This window comes from Mauremys mutica, chromosome 3 (assembly GCF_020497125.1).
Source record: "Mauremys mutica isolate MM-2020 ecotype Southern chromosome 3, ASM2049712v1, whole genome shotgun sequence".
Classification (NCBI taxonomy): domain Eukaryota; kingdom Metazoa; phylum Chordata; order Testudines; family Geoemydidae; genus Mauremys; species Mauremys mutica.
In genome coordinates, this window is record NC_059074.1 from 194,990,320 (window position 1) to 195,012,705 (window position 22,386).

Consider the following 22,386-nt stretch of genomic DNA (forward strand, 5'->3'; position numbering starts at 1 on the left):
CCCTCTTTCTGCCGGGGCCACCAGTCCTGCACTTTGAGCTTGGGAGACAAAACAGGCAGCTGCCACTAGAGGCAATTGTGAGAAGACTGAAGATCAACTTGCAGCTGGCACTCCCACCCCCACCTCTCTCCGACAGCTTAGTCCACTAGCCCTCAGCCTAGGATCATGAGTCAGCTCCCAAACATTCTCCTCAGACAATAGCCACAGCTCTCTACTGCAACTATATCACACCAGCCTGGCTCTAATGGACACATTTGTAGGTATGAAAACAAAAGCACTGATTTTAACGACACCAGTCCAGTGTTAGAACGGAATGTTATATTAAGTGAATGTTGCAAAAACAACAGCTTAAACCTCAGAATGAATCCAAATCTAGCACTGAGATGAAGTGTATAGTACAAGACAATGCTGCAATGAAGATTATCTGGAAGAAGGAATTTAAAGAGGTTTTTCAGGCAATAAAGCAGATGGCTTTTACATCAATCCTTTCAGCTATGCGGGGATGTCGCTTTACATGATGACACTGTGCACTGGAACACTAGCCAGAGAGCAGAGGAGCCAGTTTAGGCTTTGCAAACTTACTTTATTGCAGCGGTGAGGCTAATAATTAAACCTTGAGTGGCCATCAAACTAACTGGAACTTCCACATTACAAGAGGTAGAACTCAGGTGAATTTTTTTGGAACACTTGACAAAATAGGAACATTTAGATCAGCAATTCTCAATCTTTACTGCACCATGACCCCCCGCCTGGAACCCCTGCCCCCATTCAACCCCCGTTCCCCGCCCTCTGACCACCCTGACCCCTATTCACACCCCCACCCACCACCTCGAACTCCCCTGCCCTCTATCCAACACCCCTTACTCCCTTACCGCGCTGCCTGGAGCACCGGTGGCTGGCAGCACTACAGCCGTGCCGCCCGGCAGGAGCCAGCCACTCCACCACGCAGCACAGAGCACTGGGTCAGGCCGAGGCTCTGCTGCTGCGCTGCTTGGCCCGGCAAGCGCTCGCAGCCCCACTGCCCAGAGCATTGCGCTGGCAGCGCAGTGAGCTGAGGCTGCGGGGGAGGGGCCAGGAGCTCAGGGGCTGGGCAGGAGGGTCCCGTGGGCTGGAAGTGGCCCGCAGACCGTAGTTTGCCCACCTCCGGCGTGGGTGCATGTAACCTGAGTCCTGCCGCCCAGGGCTGAAGCCCTCAGGCGTCAGCTTAAGCCCTGAGCCCCAGGAAGTCTAACACCAGCCCTGGCAATCCCATTACAACATGGTTGTGATCCACTTTGGAGTCCCGACCCACAGTTTGGGAACCACTGATTTAGATTTAACAAGCTGAATTTTGTGAAGATGTATTCCAGGACATAGCTACTGGCCAATGACATCAGAATGAATTTACGTGGTTATGACCAAAATTTTGGACAGTCGGACAACAAGGCCCAGGAAGAAGAGGTACAATTTGTTGGAGATTTCTCTGGGCTGAATATTAACTGATGAACTGGTGGTTAATACTGGTACTATAAATAGTTAAGTGAAGAACCAAGATTACATGTTCGATGTGGACAGTTTACATCCCTGGTGCATCTCTCAATTGAAGGATGGGTTAGCTCGCTGAGCCCTATCCGATTCCATTGAAATCAGTGGGGGCTGGAACAGACAACCTCCCTCTTCTCACCCCTCCACCAAAGATATTATTCTTGAAAGAGCTACAACAGGACAATGACATTCAATGTTTACATGTCAGAGAAATTAAGGGAATACGACATTAGCATTTTTAATTATTATTCAGAAGTTGGCTGCTATAGTTGGCTTCCCTTGCCAATATACTGTGAAGAGGTCATTTTGTAATCGGACTCACTAACTTGTTTCATGCCACAGTGCCTTAACAGAGAGCAAGTTTGTGTCAGGAGAGAAAAACTGACTAATCTGGACACAATTAAACCATGTTTCGCCTTTCCTTGTGTAGGTCCCAAGAAAGTGTGTTGTGGGTCCCGTGCAGCCCTGAAGCCAAAGGGAGGTTTTATTGTATGCTCTCCTCGTAGCATATCAAATTGTCCCTTGGCATTATAAAAAACGAGTAAGCATATGTGACAAACTCCGCATAAAAAGATATCAGACTATACACATCTTTTAAATTATTTTATTTTGTGTAAGCTAAAAGGAAATTTACACACTTAAATTTCAAAAGACCTTGGGCATGCACATTAACCTTGTTAGAGGTTCTTCTACATAGCTTTATTTTTCCATAGGAATTTCCCCAAACATTTACAACCCATAGTTTTTACTGTATATACAGCCTAAACCATAGCAATCTATGATTATGTCATTTTACACTGTGCAAAATCAAACATAGGAATAGTGGTACAACAGAACAAAAACTGTAACAGGTAAATCTCATTGTAAGACATTCATAGTTTTGGTCCTTCTTTTCCAAATCAAATTGATTAAATGTAGACAGAGCGTTTAGACAGTGATCCAGAACTTAACACAGAAAGGTACTGACAATATACCTTTCAAAAGGCTATATAGTTTTAGCCATATTGTTAAAGTTTGAAGAGAGAAAAACACAAAAAAATTGAGGTTGATCAAACAGAAGGAACTGCCTGTTTTAAAGAAACAGCTGAAAAAACCCACAAAAAAAACCCCCAAACCCAAACAAAACCCATGTGACCTTTTAGGCTTTTTCAGTTAAAATGAAATATTTTAATATATGCAGAAAAGAAATTAAGACACTTGATACAATCTGAAAACACTGACAGGGGATTTCACGGAGAGTGAAGATTGGAATTTTTTTTTAAATTTTTTAAAAGTTTTGTAAGAAGGACACCAGTGTATTTCACAAAGACAGAAATGTATACATCTCAGCCCACAACAAAAAGAATAAATCTTCAAAAAGATTCACCCCCAATTATTTACACTTTTTTCTAATATAAATTTAGATTCCAGTATGTAAATAAATATACATTACTATGTATACCTTTCTAGTGCTGCTTACCAACAAATCATCTGAACTTGAAGTTTTTAATTAAAGCAAGATTGCTTTTTATGACCGGGGGGGGGGGGGGAAAATCAATAGAAAGTGTCCAATTCACATCACTTAGTCTACCTTTTCTTGGCAGCGTGTTGAAGGTGTTAATGTGGCTGGGAACATCAACACCTTGGCATGCATGAAAGTTAAGTCAGGAAGGCTAGAAATCACCTTGGCAGCCTCTTCACTAAGATGTTCTTCCTTTTTAGGCTTCCTGTTAAGAAGAGAGAGAGTGCATTAATCCATTACTTGACATTCCTGGAGAAAGAGCCACTGATTGAGGGAAGACCACTTCTGTAAAGCGATACAAATGATATCCTGCCTAATTGCAACATTACCTCACATGGAACTTTGGCACAGAGTTTCAAACGTTATTGCAATGAAGGAAATTGGTTTCCTACTCCGACGTTAAATTTTTGCAAGTTCCGATGTACCACCATGGGATTGTTCCCTTTATGTGAGAAATAATTGTAACTTTAGCCTTCGGGTAAGCTAGCAGGAGTACTATCATTAACATACAGAGAAATCTTTTAATCCAAAAGAGGAACATCTGAAAGGAGGCTTGGAGGCCTGCTAGATGCAATCCAGCTACATAATTAGTGGCTGCACCCAATAATAACCCATAATATTTTACCAAGTCCTTTTTCTGTAGGAGGGCAGCAGGTACTATTAAGATGCTTCTACTGTTGAATATAATTTAAGCAATCACCTTTACGTTTCGTATTATGTTCTCAACTCTTTTCCTGCTGCATTGTTCACAAGAGTTATTAAATGCAAATGAATAAAGGCATCATGCCCCATGTCCCTTCACTCCTTTGTCACTGGGCATTTGGCATAACCCTGTGAGAATTTTCCCTTCAAACACCTAATTTACTCTTCAAATAGAATGAGACCTTGACTCTAATTGTTACAAAACATCCCTTACAGAGCGATATTTTATCTTATGGAACACTGACCACTGATAGAAGAACTGAATGTTACTATGGAGCACTGTAGGAGATGTCCCCTGTCAAGACACTGGAACTGCTTTCTCAGTGAATATTTAGCACGTCTACAACAAGAAAGCTCTACTTCAGAGGTGGCTTCAGGGCCACATGTGGCTCCTTGTATAGGCACCGACTCCGGGGCTGGAGCTACAGGCACCAACTTTCCAATGTGCCAGGGGGTGCTCACTGCTCAACCCTTCCCACACTCCACCCCTTCCTGCCCCCTCCTCTGAGCCTGAAGTGCCCTTGCTCCCCCCCCCCCCCCAGCCTCCTGCACAGCATGAAACAGCTGATCTGGAGGTACAGGGAGGGAGGGGGAGGCGCTGATTGGCGGGGCTGCCGGTGGGTGGAAGGCGCTGGGAGCGGGGAGCTGATGAGGGGCTGCTGATGTATTACTGTGGCTCTTTGGCAATGTACATTGGTAAATTCTGGCTCCTTCTCAGGCTCAGGCTGGCCACCCCTGCTTTACTTTCAAACTTCGAGGACAGAACAGAAAGGCAAAGGCCTGAAATCAGACAGATTAACTAGAAAATATTAGAGATTTCCTTATAACTCGTTTGTCCTTTCCGAGGCTCAATTTTAGAGCCCATATCTACAGCATTAATTCTTCCAATGAGATGGGCTAGATTGGGCTCTTTTCAGCACCTGTCAGTACCACTCCTTCAGAGGTTCGTGAGAAAGCAAGGGTTTTAGTGTGTTGCCTCTGCAGTTTCCCCAGGGCTTCTTAAACAGGAGAGAGGCCCAAGACTCTGGATTCAAACTCATCCTCAACATACCTAGCGACTGTGTTGACGCTGAGCTGTCATTTTGGTTTGCCACCTGAAAGCATCATTTGATTTCAGATCTCTACGTGAGGCAGCCTGGATGCTAACCTTGAGCTTCCTTCACTAGAATAGTGAGATTTTCTGTTCTCTGCTGCAGTGGAATTTCATGAGCCACTGATTAAGCAGATTACCAAATTCTGGAGGATAAACAAAGCTGTGCACTAGATTTAGTGAAGGAAGGAGCTGAAAAACCAATATGTGCCTTCCTTCCTTTCCTATTTTACACTCAGGGCTCTACTTGGCCTTGGAAGGCACCTTATCTCTGAGCTGTTGAAATGTAGTCATCAACCAGTATATTATCAGTATTTGGCAAATACAATAGGCTGCTAGACCACCATCTAGTGATGAATTACCACAGCCCACTCAAGGTGCAAACTCCTGTGCTACAGTGGTGATAGCAGATTGGCAGTTGTATCCGACAAGGGACAGTTTGAAAGAGAAAGTAAGCGGGGAGAGGGTTGATTCAAAGATCACAATTACAGAAACTGCTATTGATGCTGGTCTGGCATACACAGAGTTCCCAAACTTCTTGCTATTTATCCGCTTCATTCTCTGCTCAACAGGTTCTACTATATAAGAAATGTCATATAGAAATATGATCGGTGATGCATCTACTGGTGGTGCTCAGTCTCTGACAAGTACAAACTATGCTAGGCAAAAGGACATTGCCACTACCTAGAGCTTTAATGCCTAGTGCCTGCAACATCGCCCCCAAAATGCCACAGAATATCAAGTGCACACATTTACATGAATGCAACAATCTGCTTTCCTCCCAGTTTGCAAGCATTTACATACGTAGGCTTTGTCTATACTAGCACTTTTGTCGGTCAGGGGTGTGAAAGAACCACCCCTTTGACTGACGTAAGTTTCACCCACAGAAGCGCTGGTATGGACAGTCCTATGTCAACGGGAGACGCTCTCACACTGACACAGCTACTGCCACTCGTTGAGGGTGGTGTAATTATGCCATCAGGAAAGCTCTCTCCCCCTGGCACAGAGCGGCTATACAGGAGACCTTACAGCAGCACACCTGCCTTACAGAAGTCTAAGTATATTACATCAATACTATTACCTTTATCAACCAAACTTGTAATCTCATCAAAAAAGGTATCTAGTTAGACATGATCTATTTTTCCTAAACCCATGTTGATTGGTATAATTATATTATCCTCCTTTAATTCTTCATCAGCCACTCCATTATCTTGTCCAGCATTGACATCAGAATGACAGATCTATTGTTACCCAGGTTATCCTGGCTGGGATGATTTAGTTGGGTTTGGTCCTGCTTTGAGCAGGGGGTTGGACTAGATGACCTCCTGAGGTCCCTTCCAACCCTGAGATTCTATGATTCTATGATCCTGTTTACACTTTTTAAATATTGGCACAACATTAGCTTTCTTCTAGTTTTTTGGAACTTCCTCAGTGTTCCAAGACTTACTGAAAACCAACATTAATGGTCCAGTGAACTCCTCTGCCAGCTGTTTGAAAATTCTTAGATGCAAGTTACTCTGATCCACTGATTTAAAACACATCTAACTTTAGTAGTAGTTGTTTTATATCACCTGAGATACCAGTGGAATGAAAAGAGTGTTCCCATTTAATGTGACATTATCTATTTTCCCCCAAAATATTTAACACATCTGCCATTTCTGCATTATTATTGATAAGTCTAAAATTTCCATTTTCTAACGAATCAATACCATTGTTTGAATTCTTTTTGTTTCTAGTATATGTCCTATAAATTCCTTCTTCTTGTCCTTAACTCTGTTGGCCATAGATTTCTCCTTGTGTCCCTTTGCTTCCCTCAATTTTCTACAATTCCTAGCTTCTGATTTATATTCCTTACTATCAGTTTTCCCTTTCTTGTATGTGTTAATTTTAATTTTTTATAGGTGCCTTCACTTCCCCTCTAAATGAGGTTTTTTTTTTTGGTTTTTTTTTTTTTAAACTAAGAGCCTTCTTCCTTGATTGTGGCTTTTGAGGCATCTAGTAAAAGTGTTCCTAAATAATTCTGAATGATCAGTCACATTTTCCTGATTAAATTCTTTCTCCGACTGATTTGGTTTATAATTGTTTTCAGCTTTGTGACAGGTTTAAGAGTGGCAGCCGTGTTAGTCTGTATCAGCAAAAACAACGAGGAGTCCTTGTGGCACCTTAGAGACTAACACATTTATTTGGGCACAAGCTTTCATGGGCTAAAATCCATTTAATCAGATGCATGGAGTGAAAAATACAGTAAACACACACACAGATACACCCCACATGAAAAGATGGGAGTTGCCTTACCAAGTGGGGGGGCGGGGGGGACAGTGCTAACGAGGCCAATTCAATTAAGGTGGAAGTGGCCTATTCTCAACAGTTGACAGGAAGGGGTGTAAAAGTAATTTTCCCTCTGCTGATACTCACACCTTATCAATTGTTGGAAATGGCCGATGTCCACCTTGACTGCATTGGCATCGTTAGCACTACAAAAGTAATTTTCCCTCTCTTGATATTCACCCCTTCTTGCTTACTGTATTTTTCACTCCGTGCATTTGATGAAGTGGGTTTTAGCCCACAAAAGCTTATGCCCAAATAAATGTGTTAGTCTAAGGTGCCACAAGGACTCCTCGTTTTTTCAGCTTTGTGTAACTGTCCCTTTTAAAGCATCATATATATCTATAACTATATCTCACCTCTCTCTCTCTCTCTCATTGGTCTGGACTTTATTCTGGTCATTAAATGGTAGTGTTCCTGGGAATAGGAGAAGTGTTTCTGTACCTGCATTCTTCAGTTCTCCTTATAGGAAAAATGCACGCCTTTCAGCTTGAGTCATAAGATTGACATGAGTGAATGGATCTTTGGTGGTGGTTGCACTTCTCAAGATTTCTGACCATCTCTGAAACCTGACATGGCTGAAGGCAGGCTGACTTCTGGATAGAATTTCTTAAGATGCCAACTGCAGAATGTGTATGCCGCATTCTGTTTCTCTCACAACAATCTCTGTATTTTCTTCCAAGGCACCTCCTAAGGAACAAACAACCTTCCACAAGCAGATATGCTAGGCCACTACCTCTTCATTGTTAAAAATGCGAGGCCCAACAAGAAATTAGCCTGCTAATAACTGCTAGGGAGGAAGGAAACTGGAGAGTGGTTTAACCACCCCCATTGCCTCCGAAGAAATATGGATCTACCAGTACATATTCCAGCCTACAACCTGACCTCTCTGCTTGTATGTTTCATCCCCTTTTCCCAACCTTTAGTATTTATTGACTTTGCTATTGTCCAAGACACTGACTGTCTTGTGTGTTTAGAATAAGCATTGTGGATACTATCACAATACCAGCACCAACTGCAACAATGGGCTGATATATGGCACACCCTAATTTTAAATAGCTAGTCTGCAGCATTCAGCAGTGACCATCAGTAAATATTTTAAGCCTGAATGAGATTTTCAGCCATTTCTTGGCAAGATCTCCACCCTCCATTTTCTTTCATCAAGTCAGTTGATAAAACTTTTGACTCTGACAATTCTATGGTGTTCTGCATGATTGCAGAGTCTCGGCAGTATGCTTTACAGGATCACAGAGTCTCCATTTTAGCTTGTTTATCTTCAAGTTTAATATGTCAATACGTAAGGAACTATTTTGTCAATCCCCCTCCACCCCCCTTTTGAGGAAGTAACTGTACAATTGTGAGCAACCAGGCTGTGGATGAAAATGGTGCTACTTCACGCAAATGAGGATGCCTTGTGGCTTGAGGAAGTCACTTGACATTGCCACAACAGGTTCCTAAACCTTCCGTTTACCCATCTCACTTGTTCCCCCACAGATCTTGGGTTCAAACAAATTTCAGAAGAAATAAAGGATATTCAGAATGTTTCTTTTTCAGAGGGGATGGGATTAATTAAAAAAACACTAGCAGCTGATCACTGCTAATTATTAAATTCAGATTTAATAGTTGAATTTTGGTTGCAAAATAAAATTAAGACTGGAAACTTCAGATCCCAGCTGCTCCAAACCAGCCCTCCCCCATGCACCCAGGATTAACTGCACTCTAAGTTCCCTTTCTTTTCCCCCACAAACTCTAAGGTCCCTTTCTTTCCCTCCCCCTCCCCCCCCGGAAGCTTCCTCTCATAGCCACCAACTCCAGGAGCCAGGGAACAGGATAAAGGGAAGGCCTGCCAACCCACACCTTACTCTCCACCACATACACTAATCTGGAGCATCAAACTCCAGCAGTCCTAAATTACTCGCAACATACACCTCTACCTCGATATAACGTGACCCAATATAACACGAATTCGGATATAAAGCAGTGCTCCGGGGGGGGGGGGGGGGAACTGCACACTCTGGTGGCTCAAATCGAGGTCAATATAATGCATTTTCACCTATAACACAGCAAGATTTTTTGGCTCCCGAGGACAGCGTTATATCGAGGTAGAGGTGTATGTTGATTGGATCAGCATGTGCAGCTTCTGTGGCAGGCCATAAAAGCCCCCAAACATCAGACCAGAAATTATAGTCTCCTTGTGTCACCATAATCAATATTTGGATTGGATACTAACTTCCATTTCCATCACAACCCCTTACCTGTAGCTGGCCTACCTCATTCCCCTCTGCTTATGCCTCTTCATATACCTCTACTTTTCCTCGTCTTTATCCTCATCCTCTTCATATACATCCTACCATGTCCTTGTCTTGACCTTCTTGCCTCCAAAATTACTTCCACCACCTTTGTTTCCTTGCTTTTACCACATCATCAATCCCCTTCCCTTCAAAAACTTGAAACAATTTAAAAAATAATGCTAAAGCAATGTGGGTATTATTAAAAACTACTGCATGGCCATGTTACTCCATTTTTTGGCACTCTGATGTCCCTTGCTAGTCTCTATCTATGCTTAAACACCAGGAGGCTACTACTTGGGGTGACCTGTTTGCTTGCAAAGTTCCTACCATACTTTGGATGCTGAACCAAAAAGCCCACAATCAAATGTAACAATGTAGTATGCCGACAGACATTGTTTGAATAAGACTTTTACTACTTTGTAAAAACTGAACTGACATTTTGAAAAGCCTGCCAGGTAAACAAGTGTAAATCTAGAGAGATTTACTAGCGTAAACAGACATTTCCGAGCACTACATGCACCTTGGAGTTTGCAAGCTTTTCTGTGAATTTTCAGCTGCTTTTATTAAAATATCTGGAAAACCACTACAGCTATTAGGAAGCGAGCATTGTTCTCTTACATGGGAAGACTAACATTTTTACTTTTCTATTCAGTGCTTTCAGACCATTTTGAGGTAAACTTTCAAAAAAGTTACTGTATTTCCAAGAAGATGCTAGATTTTCAGCCCTGCTATATACAGTACTGTCAAACAGTGAAGCTGAAATCAGATAAACCAAAACAACTCTGAGGTTTAGGGCTCCCCCTAATGGTTTGCAGTTGAAATTTCATCACTGTAAGTCGGTGGTGGGCAACCGACTTACAGTGGGTAATCCACTGACAGGCTGCGAGACAATTTGTTTACATTGGCACGGCCGCCTGCAGCTCCCAGTGGCCACGGTTCGCCGTTCCTGGGCAATGGAAGCTGTGGGAAGCGGGGGCCAGCACATCCTTGCGGCCTGCGCTGCTTCCCGCAGCTCCCAATGGCTGGGAATGGTGAACTGCAGCCACTGGGAGCTGCAGGCGGCCGTGCAAATGTAAACAAACTGCCGCAGGCTGCCTGCCACTGCTGTAAGTTCTTTTTAAAACATCAGCTTCTGGTATTTTCACACTGTGGAGAAACAGTCAATATATATTCCAGACTCAGAAAAACCTCTGTAGAGAGTGCTTTCAACATCTAGGGTTTGGTGTTTAATACTTTGATTATTGTGTTTAGACTAGGGTATTTTAAACTGTAATACCATTCATATCACAGCATAATTCTACAATAAATGTCATTAAGTGGAGGCAGAGAATAAAAGGGTTTTTGCAAAAAATATAAATTAGAAAAAGTTATTCAGAACGTTGCTTAGTTAGTCTGTGTTACTACCCTTTTAAACTTAATATGCTTATACAGTGCTTCTCAAGCTTACTTGATTGGCCCCCACTGTGTGTCTGTGGTCGTTTATGCTTCCCCCCCGAATTAACAGACCACTACCACCCAGCTCGGAAGGCAGAGCGGAGCAGCAGCAGCAGCTGCTGGCTGGACGCCCAGCTCTGAAGGCAGCACACACCAGCAGCAGCAAGTAGTAAGGTGGCCGTCACTTTTCACAGCAGACTTAACACCCCATTGCCACCCTTACTTCTGCACTGCTGCTGCCAGCCTGGGGCTGACAGCTGGAGCCCAGGCTGCGCCTCTTGGTGAGGGATTGGGGTGGGAGGGGCGGAGAGGAGAGGCCAAGCCTGGGCTGCCTCCCAGTGAGGGATTGGGGAGAGGGAGGGAGTCCAAGCCTCCTCCCAGTGAGGGGATTGGGGCAGTGAGGAGATCCCGAGCTGGGGTGACGGGGCATAGGCTGTCCCCTTTATCCCTGCCCTTGAATGTGCACGGCCCTTCTGCACAAGCCCCAGTCATCCGGGGCTGACAGCCAGAGCTCTTTTATTAAAAAAAAAAAAAAAAAAAAAAAAAAGCACACAGCTCACATGTTCCTTGACCATTCCTGTGCCTCCCTTGGGAGGGCCACCCCATGGTTTGAGAACCTCTGGTTTAACAGATATTTTATAAATACATACGTCATACATGCCTACTCATAGACTTTAAGGTCAGAAGGGACCATTATGATCATCTAGTCTGACCTCCTGCACAATGCAGGCCACAGAATCTCACCCACTCACTCCTGTAACAAACCCCTGACCTATGTCTGAGTTACTGAAGTCTCAGCAACTGGAAGATTTTAAAGGGCCACTCTGAAAGAACATATTGTTTCAAGTGATTCTAGCAAATTCATGAATTTACACATTTGAATTTTAGATAGCAATGGGATCTCTCTGGACAGAGCTAAGATACACAATCATTGAATAAGCCATGAAAATGTGAACTAGTTCTTATGAATAAGGAGTGCTTGTTCTGCTCTAATGTGATACACAAGTCTTCAGGGATACATATGTAACCAAAAGGTTCTGATTTGGGTCGTACATAAAGAAAAAGCAGTGTCCATGAAGTACATGCTTATTCCTAAATACACTGCTTTTGGCAGGTGCTGTGGAGTGATCCACAGATAAAGCTGGTTTTTAAATGTGCCGTTTGTCCCCTTGCACCCACTTCTCTTGCTTGAAAGCAAGTACAACTCTCCATACTGAGGATTAAGCAGAGTAAGCACAACAAAAATGAGCTTCTCCTACAATGACCTGTTAGAGCTGACTCCTCTCAATCAACGTGAAACCTAACTGGTAAGCACTATAGTTAAGTTTGTCAGGACTCACTTTATCCTCTCATTTTTAGCAGCCAATGATTTTCCTGAGAGATTCTCCTTTTCTGGTTCAGTCATGCTTGGTATCTTTACAAATAATTAAATTCTGATGGAGAAAATTAATATGCACACACTAGCTCATTTTAATTGTCTCCTGATTTGACTAAATCATCACAGATTTCCCCCTATTTTGATGATGATTTTGTGACGTGGATGGGTTTTCATTAATGTATTTACTAACATAAAATGTGTTTCATTCAAGGACTTGGAATCTAAAGGCACGGCCTTTCATTTCTCAGCCACTGACCAATCCTTATTTTTTAAAATTCTTAACTGGTCACCATGATTTACCTTGTAGATGTGCTTGCCTTCTCTACTGTGGACATGAGCCTTGCAAATGCATCAGTCACTTTGCTGCTTGTATTGGAGGTTTCCAGTTTTGAAGTTGTCAACTCATACAACTCTGGATCCACACCTTACAATATAAAATAATAATCAGTGATGGTTGGATGCAAATACATCATAATTAGCAACAGATCAAGATGCTAAAGGCTTCATTTCTGTAAACATCTGAGTGATTTAAAATTTCAACAAAATACTGTAAGAGAACATGACAGAACTTGTCAATGTTTCCAAACCTCTCCTCGCCCCCTTTCAGTGGTTTACAAGTGCACTAGAAAAATGTAGAAAAGTGGACTTAGATTTGGCATAAAAAGGTCTCAGCCTATGGGCAACCAACATTAAGAGTTTGGTTTCCTCATTAGAGTGCATCTTGCACAGTTAACATTTTTGTAGGTGTAATATCTAACATTTATTCATTTTAACAACAAGTTTTTAATTAAAAAATAATTTAACAAGTGATTGATTGGAACAAGTCAACTTAGCTGCCATTTAGAAGTAGAAAAAATACAAAATCAAGTTTAAAAAATGTTCCATAGTGACAATAAATCAAATAAGATTATGTAGTGTATTGCACAAACTCATCATTAAAACACATGATACCATATAAGTAATAAGAGCTTGGTTTAAAATTGATGAAAGTGAGGAAGATCAATCATTCTTAACTCCACTTCACTGGATCTACAGTACATATTGTAAAGTAGCATAGATTTATAATTATACCTAAATCCTTGACCCATTCTATTTTCTCCTCTCTCACATGTTTAGAGCATACCAATTATTGAAGTAAGTGGATTCTTCAGTCTTAATCTTCCAGCTTTTACCATCTTAAGCCATACCTGTTTTCACATTGTACCATGAATGAATTTTATATTCTAACAGCAAGCCATTAAATCCCAAAGAATAAAAATACAAACAAGCCTTCTATGAAATGAACAAAACAAAACAAAACAAAAACACCACCCAGCATAGATTTGGGCAAAATTCGGCTGATTGCCTCTTAAGTGGTGGTGTACAACAGTCATCAAAAGTAGTAGCTACAGGACTTTTACACATGACCTTTATTCTTTCTAAAAATCATTGGCAATCAAGACTTATTAAAATACTTCAAGAGGGGGAAATGTAAAAAATGTTTTTCTGCTAATACAATAATTTTAGTCTGAAGACTATTGCAAGTACAGCTGGATAATTTTAATACATCTCTTGTACAATTGCTGAAGTCTACATATACTTTGCCCAGAACTATGAATGCTTATTTTTTTTAAATGTAGTATAGTGTGCATTTAGGGGAAAAATAATCACGGAATTTAAAATGCAAAGTGCTATTAATTTTATATCCATCACTTGTTTAACATATGGTCAGGTTTAAACAAAGGAAAAGGTATTTCAAACTACAATGAAAATTAATGTCAAATAACTAAAGACCGAGCTATACAGTGTACTGTGTAGCTAAACAACTAGGGCTGTCAAGCGATTAAAAAACGTAATTGCGCGATTAATTGTGCTGTTAAACAGAATACCAATTATTTTAAGTTTTTAGATGTTTACTACATTTTCAAATATATTAATTTCAATTACAACAGAATACAAGGTGTACAGCGCTCACTTTATATTTATTTATTACAAATATTTGCACTTTAAAAACCAAAAAACTGTATTTTTCAATTTACATTATACAAGTACTGTAGTGCAATCTCTATCATGAAAGCTGAACTTACAAATTTAGAATTATGTACCAAAAAACTGCATTCAAAAATAAAACAATGTAAAACTTTAGGGCCTACAAATCCACTCAGTCCTACTCCTTGGTCAGCCAATCACTCAGACAAACAAGGTTGGTTACATTTGCAGGAGATAATGCTGCCGGCTTCTTGTTTACAATGTCACCTGAAAGTGAGAACAGGTGTTCGCATGGCACTGATATTGCAAGATATTTATGTGCCAGATGCACTAAAGATTCATATGTCCCTTCATGCTTCAACCACCATTCCAGAGGACATGCTTCCATGCTGATGATGGGTTCTGCTTGATAACGATCCAAAGCAGTGCAGACTGATGCATGTTCATTTTCATCATTTAAGTCAGATGCCACCAGCAGAAGGTTGATTTTCTTTTTTGGTGGTTTGGGTTCTGTAGTTTCCGGATCAGAGTGTTGCTCTTTTAAGACTTCTAAAAGCATACTCCACCTCATTTCTCTCATATTTTGGATGGCATTTCAGATTTTTAAACCTTGGGTGAGTGCTGTAGCTATTTTTAGAAATTTCACATTGGTACCTTCTTTGCGTTTTGTCAAATCTGCTGTGAAAATGTTCTTAAAATGAACACGTGCTAGGTCATCATCTGAGACTGCTATAACATGAAATATATGCAGAATGCAAGTAAAACAGAGCAGGAGACAATTCTCCCCCCAAGGATTTTTTTTAACAAGCACTATTTTTTTTAAACGAGCATCATCAGCATGGAAGCATGTCCTCTGGAATGGTGGCTGAGGGATGAAGGGGCATACGAATGTTTAGCATATCTGGCATGTAAATACCATGCAACGCTCGCATGGCACTTTTGCAGCCAACACCTGTTCTCACTTTCAGGTGACACTGTAAATAAGAAACAGGCAGCAGTATCTCCCACCAATGTAAACAAACTTGTTTGTCTTAGCGGTTGGCAGAAGTAGAAGAACTACTATAAGTGCAGTTATGTAATCAAAAAACCCCCCCTGCATTTGTAAGTTACTCTTTCACGATAAAGAGATTGCACTCCAGTACTTGTATGAGGTGAATTGAAAAATACTATTTCTTTTATCATTTTTACAGTGCATATATTGTAATAAATAATATAACGTGAGCACTGTACACTTTCTATCCTGTGTTGTAATTGAAATTAATATTGAAAATGTAGAAAAACATCCAAAAATATGTAATAAATTTCAATTGGAATTCTATTGTTATTGATGTTTTTGAGTTAATTGCGTGATTTAACTGCAATAATTGAAAACCCTATAAACAATCTAAAAATATTAACCGTTATAAATTGATTGCAATGTTAGGTATTAGCTAATGTCTGGGCATTTTTTAGAAATGCTCTCCACATACCAAACTTCAAAACTTCCCTAGTTAAAAACCAGCTACGCCTGTTACTCCTCCAATTTCATTTTGTAACTAATAGTCATAACCTTGGTGCAAGTGGATGAGATTAACAGCCCTCAATTGCATCTTGCATAAGCTCCTCACTGCTGGGTCATTAATGCCCAGGAAATGGCCGGCATATCAATCACTGGCATAAATTAAACAGTCTTGAGATGTGCTTAATAAATTAAACTGATGACAAAGTAATTGGAACTGATAATCTCTTGGTTAAGCGAAAGAGGGGGGAAAAAGTATTTGCCTTTGATACTTGTTCATTAGAAAGAAAACTAGGCAGTATGTACTTGTTTTTCCAAGTTCTCATAAAGTGAGGTCTTAGCAGATTTACATACATGGGAAAATGTGCCAAGTTTGAGACCAGTATACCATGCATTTTAAACAGTATCAGATGTTTACAGAACTCAGAAATGATCAAAAACACCCAGCTCCATTGAATGTCCATTTCTAGTAGGGGGAGTGACTTGCAAAAGCTTTTGAGATCCCATTAAGGTGTAAATAATAAAGTTACTTTTTTAAAAAAAGTGATCAGAATGAGCCCTTTGATATGCAGCTCTGTGACAAATATAACTTGTTAGCTGCAACCTTCAATATCATTTATCAACTAAAAAACTTAAGTATTATTGCATTCACTTGCATCAGAGTACAATTTTTGAAGTTACTGCCCAATTTATTGTGCTACTTGGTAGCTCCTAATGAATTATGTGTTTGCATAGTGCAATGAAGAAAAGTGCTGTATATATAGCATAACAGATGCATCAATTAGAGATGGTAGCCCCCTTAATTTATTGTTAACATTCATTTTATAGATAAAGTTATTTTGGATCCAGATATGGCAAGACAGAGGAGTCTAGGCAATATTTAATCACCAAAAGATGCTGAAGTAATCGTCTACTGCTGACATCAATTTTGTTTAACAAATAATTGGCTACTTGTCTCAAAAATAAGTCAAAGTGGATTTTTTTAAATAAAAACTTGCATTTTCTATATTCCTTTTAAATGATCAGAAAATGGTTGTGGGCAGCACTACAAAACCTTAATGAGATTATCTGAGAAACATTAGCCGACCAAATTCTACATAAAGCCCCTAAACAAAGTTAAACACAAAACACACACAGAGCTGTAAGCTAGGAAACAAATGACTTTCCCAGAAACAAGTCAGGAAAATACCGCAGGCAATGGCGATACGGCATACCAGGGAAGGTGGTAATACCTGCGTTGGATGATACATTTATAAACAAAAAAAACAACCAAAACCCAAAAAGCAATAAAATGCCACCAAAGCATCACTTCAAGTGTCCACAACAGCTGGATAATGAGAACGTATATTACCATTCCATCTTATAAAATATCTACTGGTGATATTCACCAGTAGAGTACTGGTGAACTCTACTGAAAGAGAAGTTAATTGATGGATTTAAATTTAGCTATTATAAAAAACTCTCTGAAGGAATTATGCCAATGTCATAGCATGCTCTAAACTTCTCTATTTTGGCTCCCAGCACCTCTATAGCAAACCCGTTACCACATTATTCCAACACCTCTGCACAATGCTTACATTATTTGGCTCCTGAAGAGGGGGTTGGAGTGAATTTGAGTGCAAGAGTAAAATTAAAAACCAAAGAATTCAGAACTGAGGTGAAAATACTGAGGTGCTGTAAAGTGAAATACAGCAATGGTCATAAAATGAAAAAATAAATGCATTTTGCAGGAATTTAAGTGTAACTTTCAAGCATAAAAACTTAAAATCCTAGACACAGGTTTTCACAAGCTCACAAAAATATTTGAAGCATGTCAAAACCACATTAAAGAAAATGCAACCCTGATACAAATATGAATTCAATTGTTTTCCCATTTTATTCAAAGTAGAAAGTGACAGGTACTTTCGTCCCTTATCAAGGGAATGAACCATAAAGCATGGCTGAAACTGCTTTCCTTTTACAGTCAATGGTCTAATATTTGTTGAGCTTTCAGTGTCCTAGAAACATAGAACTGCTTGTTTTCAACTACGAATATTATTTAAAAACACTTATCTTTTATCATGGCATTAGTATTAACTGTCAAAGAACAAAATTACAATTTTTAGATAGCCGCATGTGTTAGCTATGCACAATTTCTCAGTACTTAAATATATAGTTCACACATTCAGCAAGTTACTATATATACACATACCTATATTAATTTCAAATCAACAGTATTGTAATAGTCTTTTGTTTGAAAAGAGGGAAGGCTTCTCACCTTATACTATATTTATATTTTGTTCTAATTGCTTTACATTAATTATTCTGAAAAGTAAGCTTTCCCACTGTTTCAAATGAGAAATTTTGAAAGTTTTACATATCTGATGTTTAAGAAATTAAGAGCCATTCGCTCCTTAAATGTGCATCAGTACAGAGCTGACTACCTTTTAAATACTTAGCACTTAATAAAAATGTCAGAAAATAGCACACAGATTAAAAAAATGTACTAGAAAGACATTTTAGAGAAATACAATATAGAAGATCCTTGTTTATAGGAAAGTCAAGTGATGTGTTCATGCTTTTAGTAAATTATTTAAGACTGTATTTGTGGTTATAACACTCTGCTGACCTGGCATTGTGGTCGTGCTGCTAGAGCTACTGTCATCCACGGGCCCAAAGAAATCAAGGTTCAGAAGAGTGGAACCTCCACTAGCTTGAAATTCAGTGACCATGTTGGTAGGCAGCCATATAGAAGGTAAGCCAAGGGAGGGGTTTATGTGTAAAAAGGGGTAAGACACACACTTGAACATGCAAGTTATAATTAGTACTCATTACACAATTTAAAAATTGACATGAAAACAAGGCTTACAATATTAGTTTGTAATTTCTAAAGAGGTTAACAACTTAATTCAATGTACATTTTCTCATGTACAATGCAGCAAATAATTCAACACTAGTAACTTTATAAGTAGAAAGAAAGAAAGATTTATTTCAGTCTAAAAATGGAGTAGAAACAGCAAGAGAGATCTGCCCAATTAAAGGGAAACAATTCTTAGGCCAATCTGTAGGAGAAGTAGAATGGCTTTAAACGTCAAAGAAAACAAACCATTCTTCTAGCATGAAGATGTAACTGACCCTCTAATTAAAGCACAGAATTGAAAACTGGACAAGTTATATTAGTTAGTTTTAGGTTATGAACTGTCAATATCAGCGTAAAACAATGTAAATACATCATAAAGAATGCCATGATTACATCCAGCTTCTCAGTGGTAAGTTATACTGTTCCCCTTTAACACTTAAACAGAAATCAAACAGGATACATTTTGAAGAAGTTGCTTGTTAAAAGAAAGCAGGATGATTTGACTGAAGTAATAAGACACCGGACAATAGCAAAAGGGCCCATCCAGGCTTTCCTTCATCACCATGGTACTGATATCCAAGCTGTTGTTTTGCACAGATCCTGGTAACAACACTATTAGATAGCACTGATGTAGTTACAGATGTAATTTATTTTAGGTAATTTTTTAGCAACTCGTGTATTATGAAATAATTGTTGCTAGCAGAAACCGCATGTTCTTTACAGGTTTCTAACCTGCTACCCAACAAGTTTATTAAACTTGTTACTTTTCCTTCTCCTCCAGCTTACATTTAAGAGACACAGTTAGTGTGACAACTCACTTCCCCATTAAAAAAAAAGTATATAAAATTCTTTTACGTGAATTTTTAACTATGTAGACAACTATGTTTGTTAATGTATGTAGCTACCTCTAATAATTGAAAATATTTAGATTCTGAGTTTAAGCAAAAGTGTTTACGCATTAAATTATATATTTTCCATTTTAATATATAAAATACTTGTAATCTGAAAACTTCCAGGTCAAGAAATGTCTCTTTTGCACACAGTTTTTGGTTAAACAATTGTGCTTTGAAGTAGCCACTACATACTTAATTTTGCCATTCATAAGGAAGTCTAAACAGATAATTGTGCATTGGGAAAAATACATGTTTAAGAGTAAAACATGTCAATCCAAAATCCTAAACTATTCAGATCTTCATTATAATCTGAAAATATATAATGAGGTGTTAATATTGCCACTGTGTGCTCAACATAAATGCAGGAAAATAAAATCTTACCTAGTTCTTAGTGTTTTAACATTACAGATTGCTTTATTTGTGGCGGATCTAACCAGAAAGAAAGCCTGAATTTCCAAAGTTAAGAGTAAGAAATAATATATAATTAAAAAAAATAAAATAAAATAAAAAAAAAAATCAGCAGAGAGATGTTTGTCTGAACTTTGTAGCTTTCTTAACTCTAGCTCTGGTGCTAGAGGCTCTACGGAGAGACGTACCATCTAAAGGGTTAGTAAGGCCACTGCTACTCCAGTCAAACTGGACAGGTGGTAGAGATTCCTAGAGTTGAAAAGTCAGAAATCAGATTTCAGTTCAGGTTATAACAATGTAAAATGTATTACACAATTTCTTTTGCACCTAAATATTAAGGGGACAATTGAACATAAGACAAATATTTTAACCTTCAGATGTTGTGAGCTATACATTTTCTTAATACACATTAAAAAAACCCTGAAGTCTACCTCAAAGACTGGTTCAATTATAAATCAAACAGATGAGATACCCTCCCTAGCCCCAATGGGTTTTTGTTAATTTTATTAAATTATGGCAACGAAAACAAAAAACATTAATACAGCATTAAAATTTAAGAAATTGCTACTCAAATTGGACAAAGTATAGTTTTTGTGCATGAAAAGTTGTGAACACACAGTTTAGCTTAGGTGGCTCTTTATTTTAAATAAGAAGAGTATGTTTTCCACTTCTGTATGCTTTGGCACAATTATATCCAAAAATGAAAGTTACTCACCATGAAGGAACTCATGTTTCCTTTCTAGAGAGAGGCTCCCCCCAGCACACCTGGGGAGTACACTACACTCTGAAAAGAAAGGACTGCCTACAACGACGCTGTGATTTATTATCCTGACCAATAAAGGTTAAGTCCCAAACTTTCTGTCTGATGACAAAGAGATGCTGTCCTACACACACACAAAATCCAGGGGCAAGACTCAAAATGGAAACTGGGTCTCCTCCTGGGAAAGTATCCTTAGCTTTCCATTTCCTTTTGTTCAATCCTTCTGCACACACTAGTGGCAACCTGTAGTGTGACTTGTACATGTATTTGTATTCTGAGGACATCCACAGAAGCAGCATTACAAATACGTGGTATAGGTAGGCCTTGCTTGTTACATTTCTGCTCTGCAGTGAAATTAGCTTTTAGAAACAATGGGAAGGATCTGCCTTGAACTAGGTAAGTTTGGTAGGTTGTATTTTTTTTTTGTTTCATTATACTTGAGTCAGCAGGAACGGTTGTAACTTTTGGTAATCAATATGGAATGTCTTACTGGAGTTAAACTTTATTATCAGGTTCTTGGAGGTTAAGACACATTCTGACTATTTCAGTAAGAAGGGGGCTCTTGTTTTAATCAACTATTGCCTCCTTCTCTAAAAGTTGGAACAACTTAATGTTGAAAGGTTGTGCAATTTCACAAAGTAGAGGGTCAGAGGCTTGAGCCAGCTCCATACAATAAAAGTTACATTTTAAGAAGCCTCTAGCTTCTTGAAAATTATTATTGGAAACCAAAAAATAAGAGGTGAATGGAAGTTCTGTATTTACTTATGGTAAAAGCTTTACCTGGAGAAATCTTTTCTTCCTAATGCCTTTGCAATGTTTCCAGTACTGATGAGTATGTTTTAAAGCACTCTCTCACAACCTGGTGTCTAAAGATTTAATCACATCTAATTTTTATTCACTCTTAGTGAAAATACTAGCATTTGAAAATACTCAAATTAGTGGCAAAGAAAAATAATGGTGCCAATGCAGAAACTGCAGCTGGTACAGTTATGACAGCCATGCCCAGTATGTTAGGAGTAAGGCTACAGTTTAATGATGAGTATTTTTGGTAAAAGTCATGGACAGGTAATAGGCAAAAAAACAAAAAACAAAAATCACGGCCCCATGACCCGTCCAGGACTTTTACTAAAAATACTCATGACAATCTCATTTTTCCATTGAGAGAAATGAGCTCAAATCCAGGCTTTAATCACAAGTGAAAACATGGATTAATGGTTTCCTACCAGTCCCCATTTAGCCACACAATCACCCTGAAAATAGTTTGGAAGTCTCTGTTAAAATGTTTAGATTCAGGACCAGTGCTCCCTCTAATTTTTTCCACCCATGTGCGGAATGATTTTTGTTATATGCACCAATATGGAGGTGATATCTAATACATCACCTCCAGATTGGTGCACATAACAAAATGCATATGGCGGATGTGGGGCCAAGGGGTTTGGGATGTGGTAGGGGGCTCCGGGCTGGGGCAGAGGGTTGGAGTGTGAGCAGGTGAGGGCTCTGGCTTGGGGTGTGGGCTCTGGGGCCGAGCCGGGGATGAGGAGTTTGGGGTGCAAGTTGCCCTTGGGCTACGGTGAGGAGAGAGATCCCCCCAGCCCAGGTGCTGCTGCAGGGAGAGAGAGCTGGGGGGAGAAGGCAGGGGCGGCTCCAGACCCCAGCATGCCAAGCGCGTGCTTGGGGCGGCATGCCATGGGGGGGGCGCTCTGCCGGTTGCCGGGAGAGCGGCAGGCAGCTCCAGCAGACCTCCCACAGGCATGCCTGCGAAGGGTCCGCTGGTC

General features: G+C 39.7%; 1 protein-coding gene across 2 annotated transcripts in view; it reads right to left on the reverse strand.

Annotated features, from left to right (window-relative positions):
- Positions 1-2,114: 2,114 nt before the first annotated feature.
- AFTPH (aftiphilin) overlaps positions 2,115-22,386 on the reverse strand; it is a 63,127-nt gene continuing 42,855 nt past the window's right edge. The window contains exons 7-10 of one of the 2 annotated variants that reach the window (XM_045010045.1): positions 20,040-20,100; positions 18,320-18,403; positions 12,546-12,669; positions 2,115-3,230 (exon numbers count right to left, since the gene is read on the reverse strand). In XM_045010045.1, the coding sequence (XP_044865980.1) occupies positions 3,086-3,230; positions 12,546-12,669; positions 18,320-18,403; positions 20,040-20,100 (414 nt within the window). In that variant the 3' untranslated portion in view covers positions 2,115-3,085. The remainder of the gene's footprint in view (positions 3,231-12,545; positions 12,670-18,319; positions 18,404-20,039; positions 20,101-22,386) is intronic. The other variant, XM_045010046.1, reaches the window with a different exon arrangement.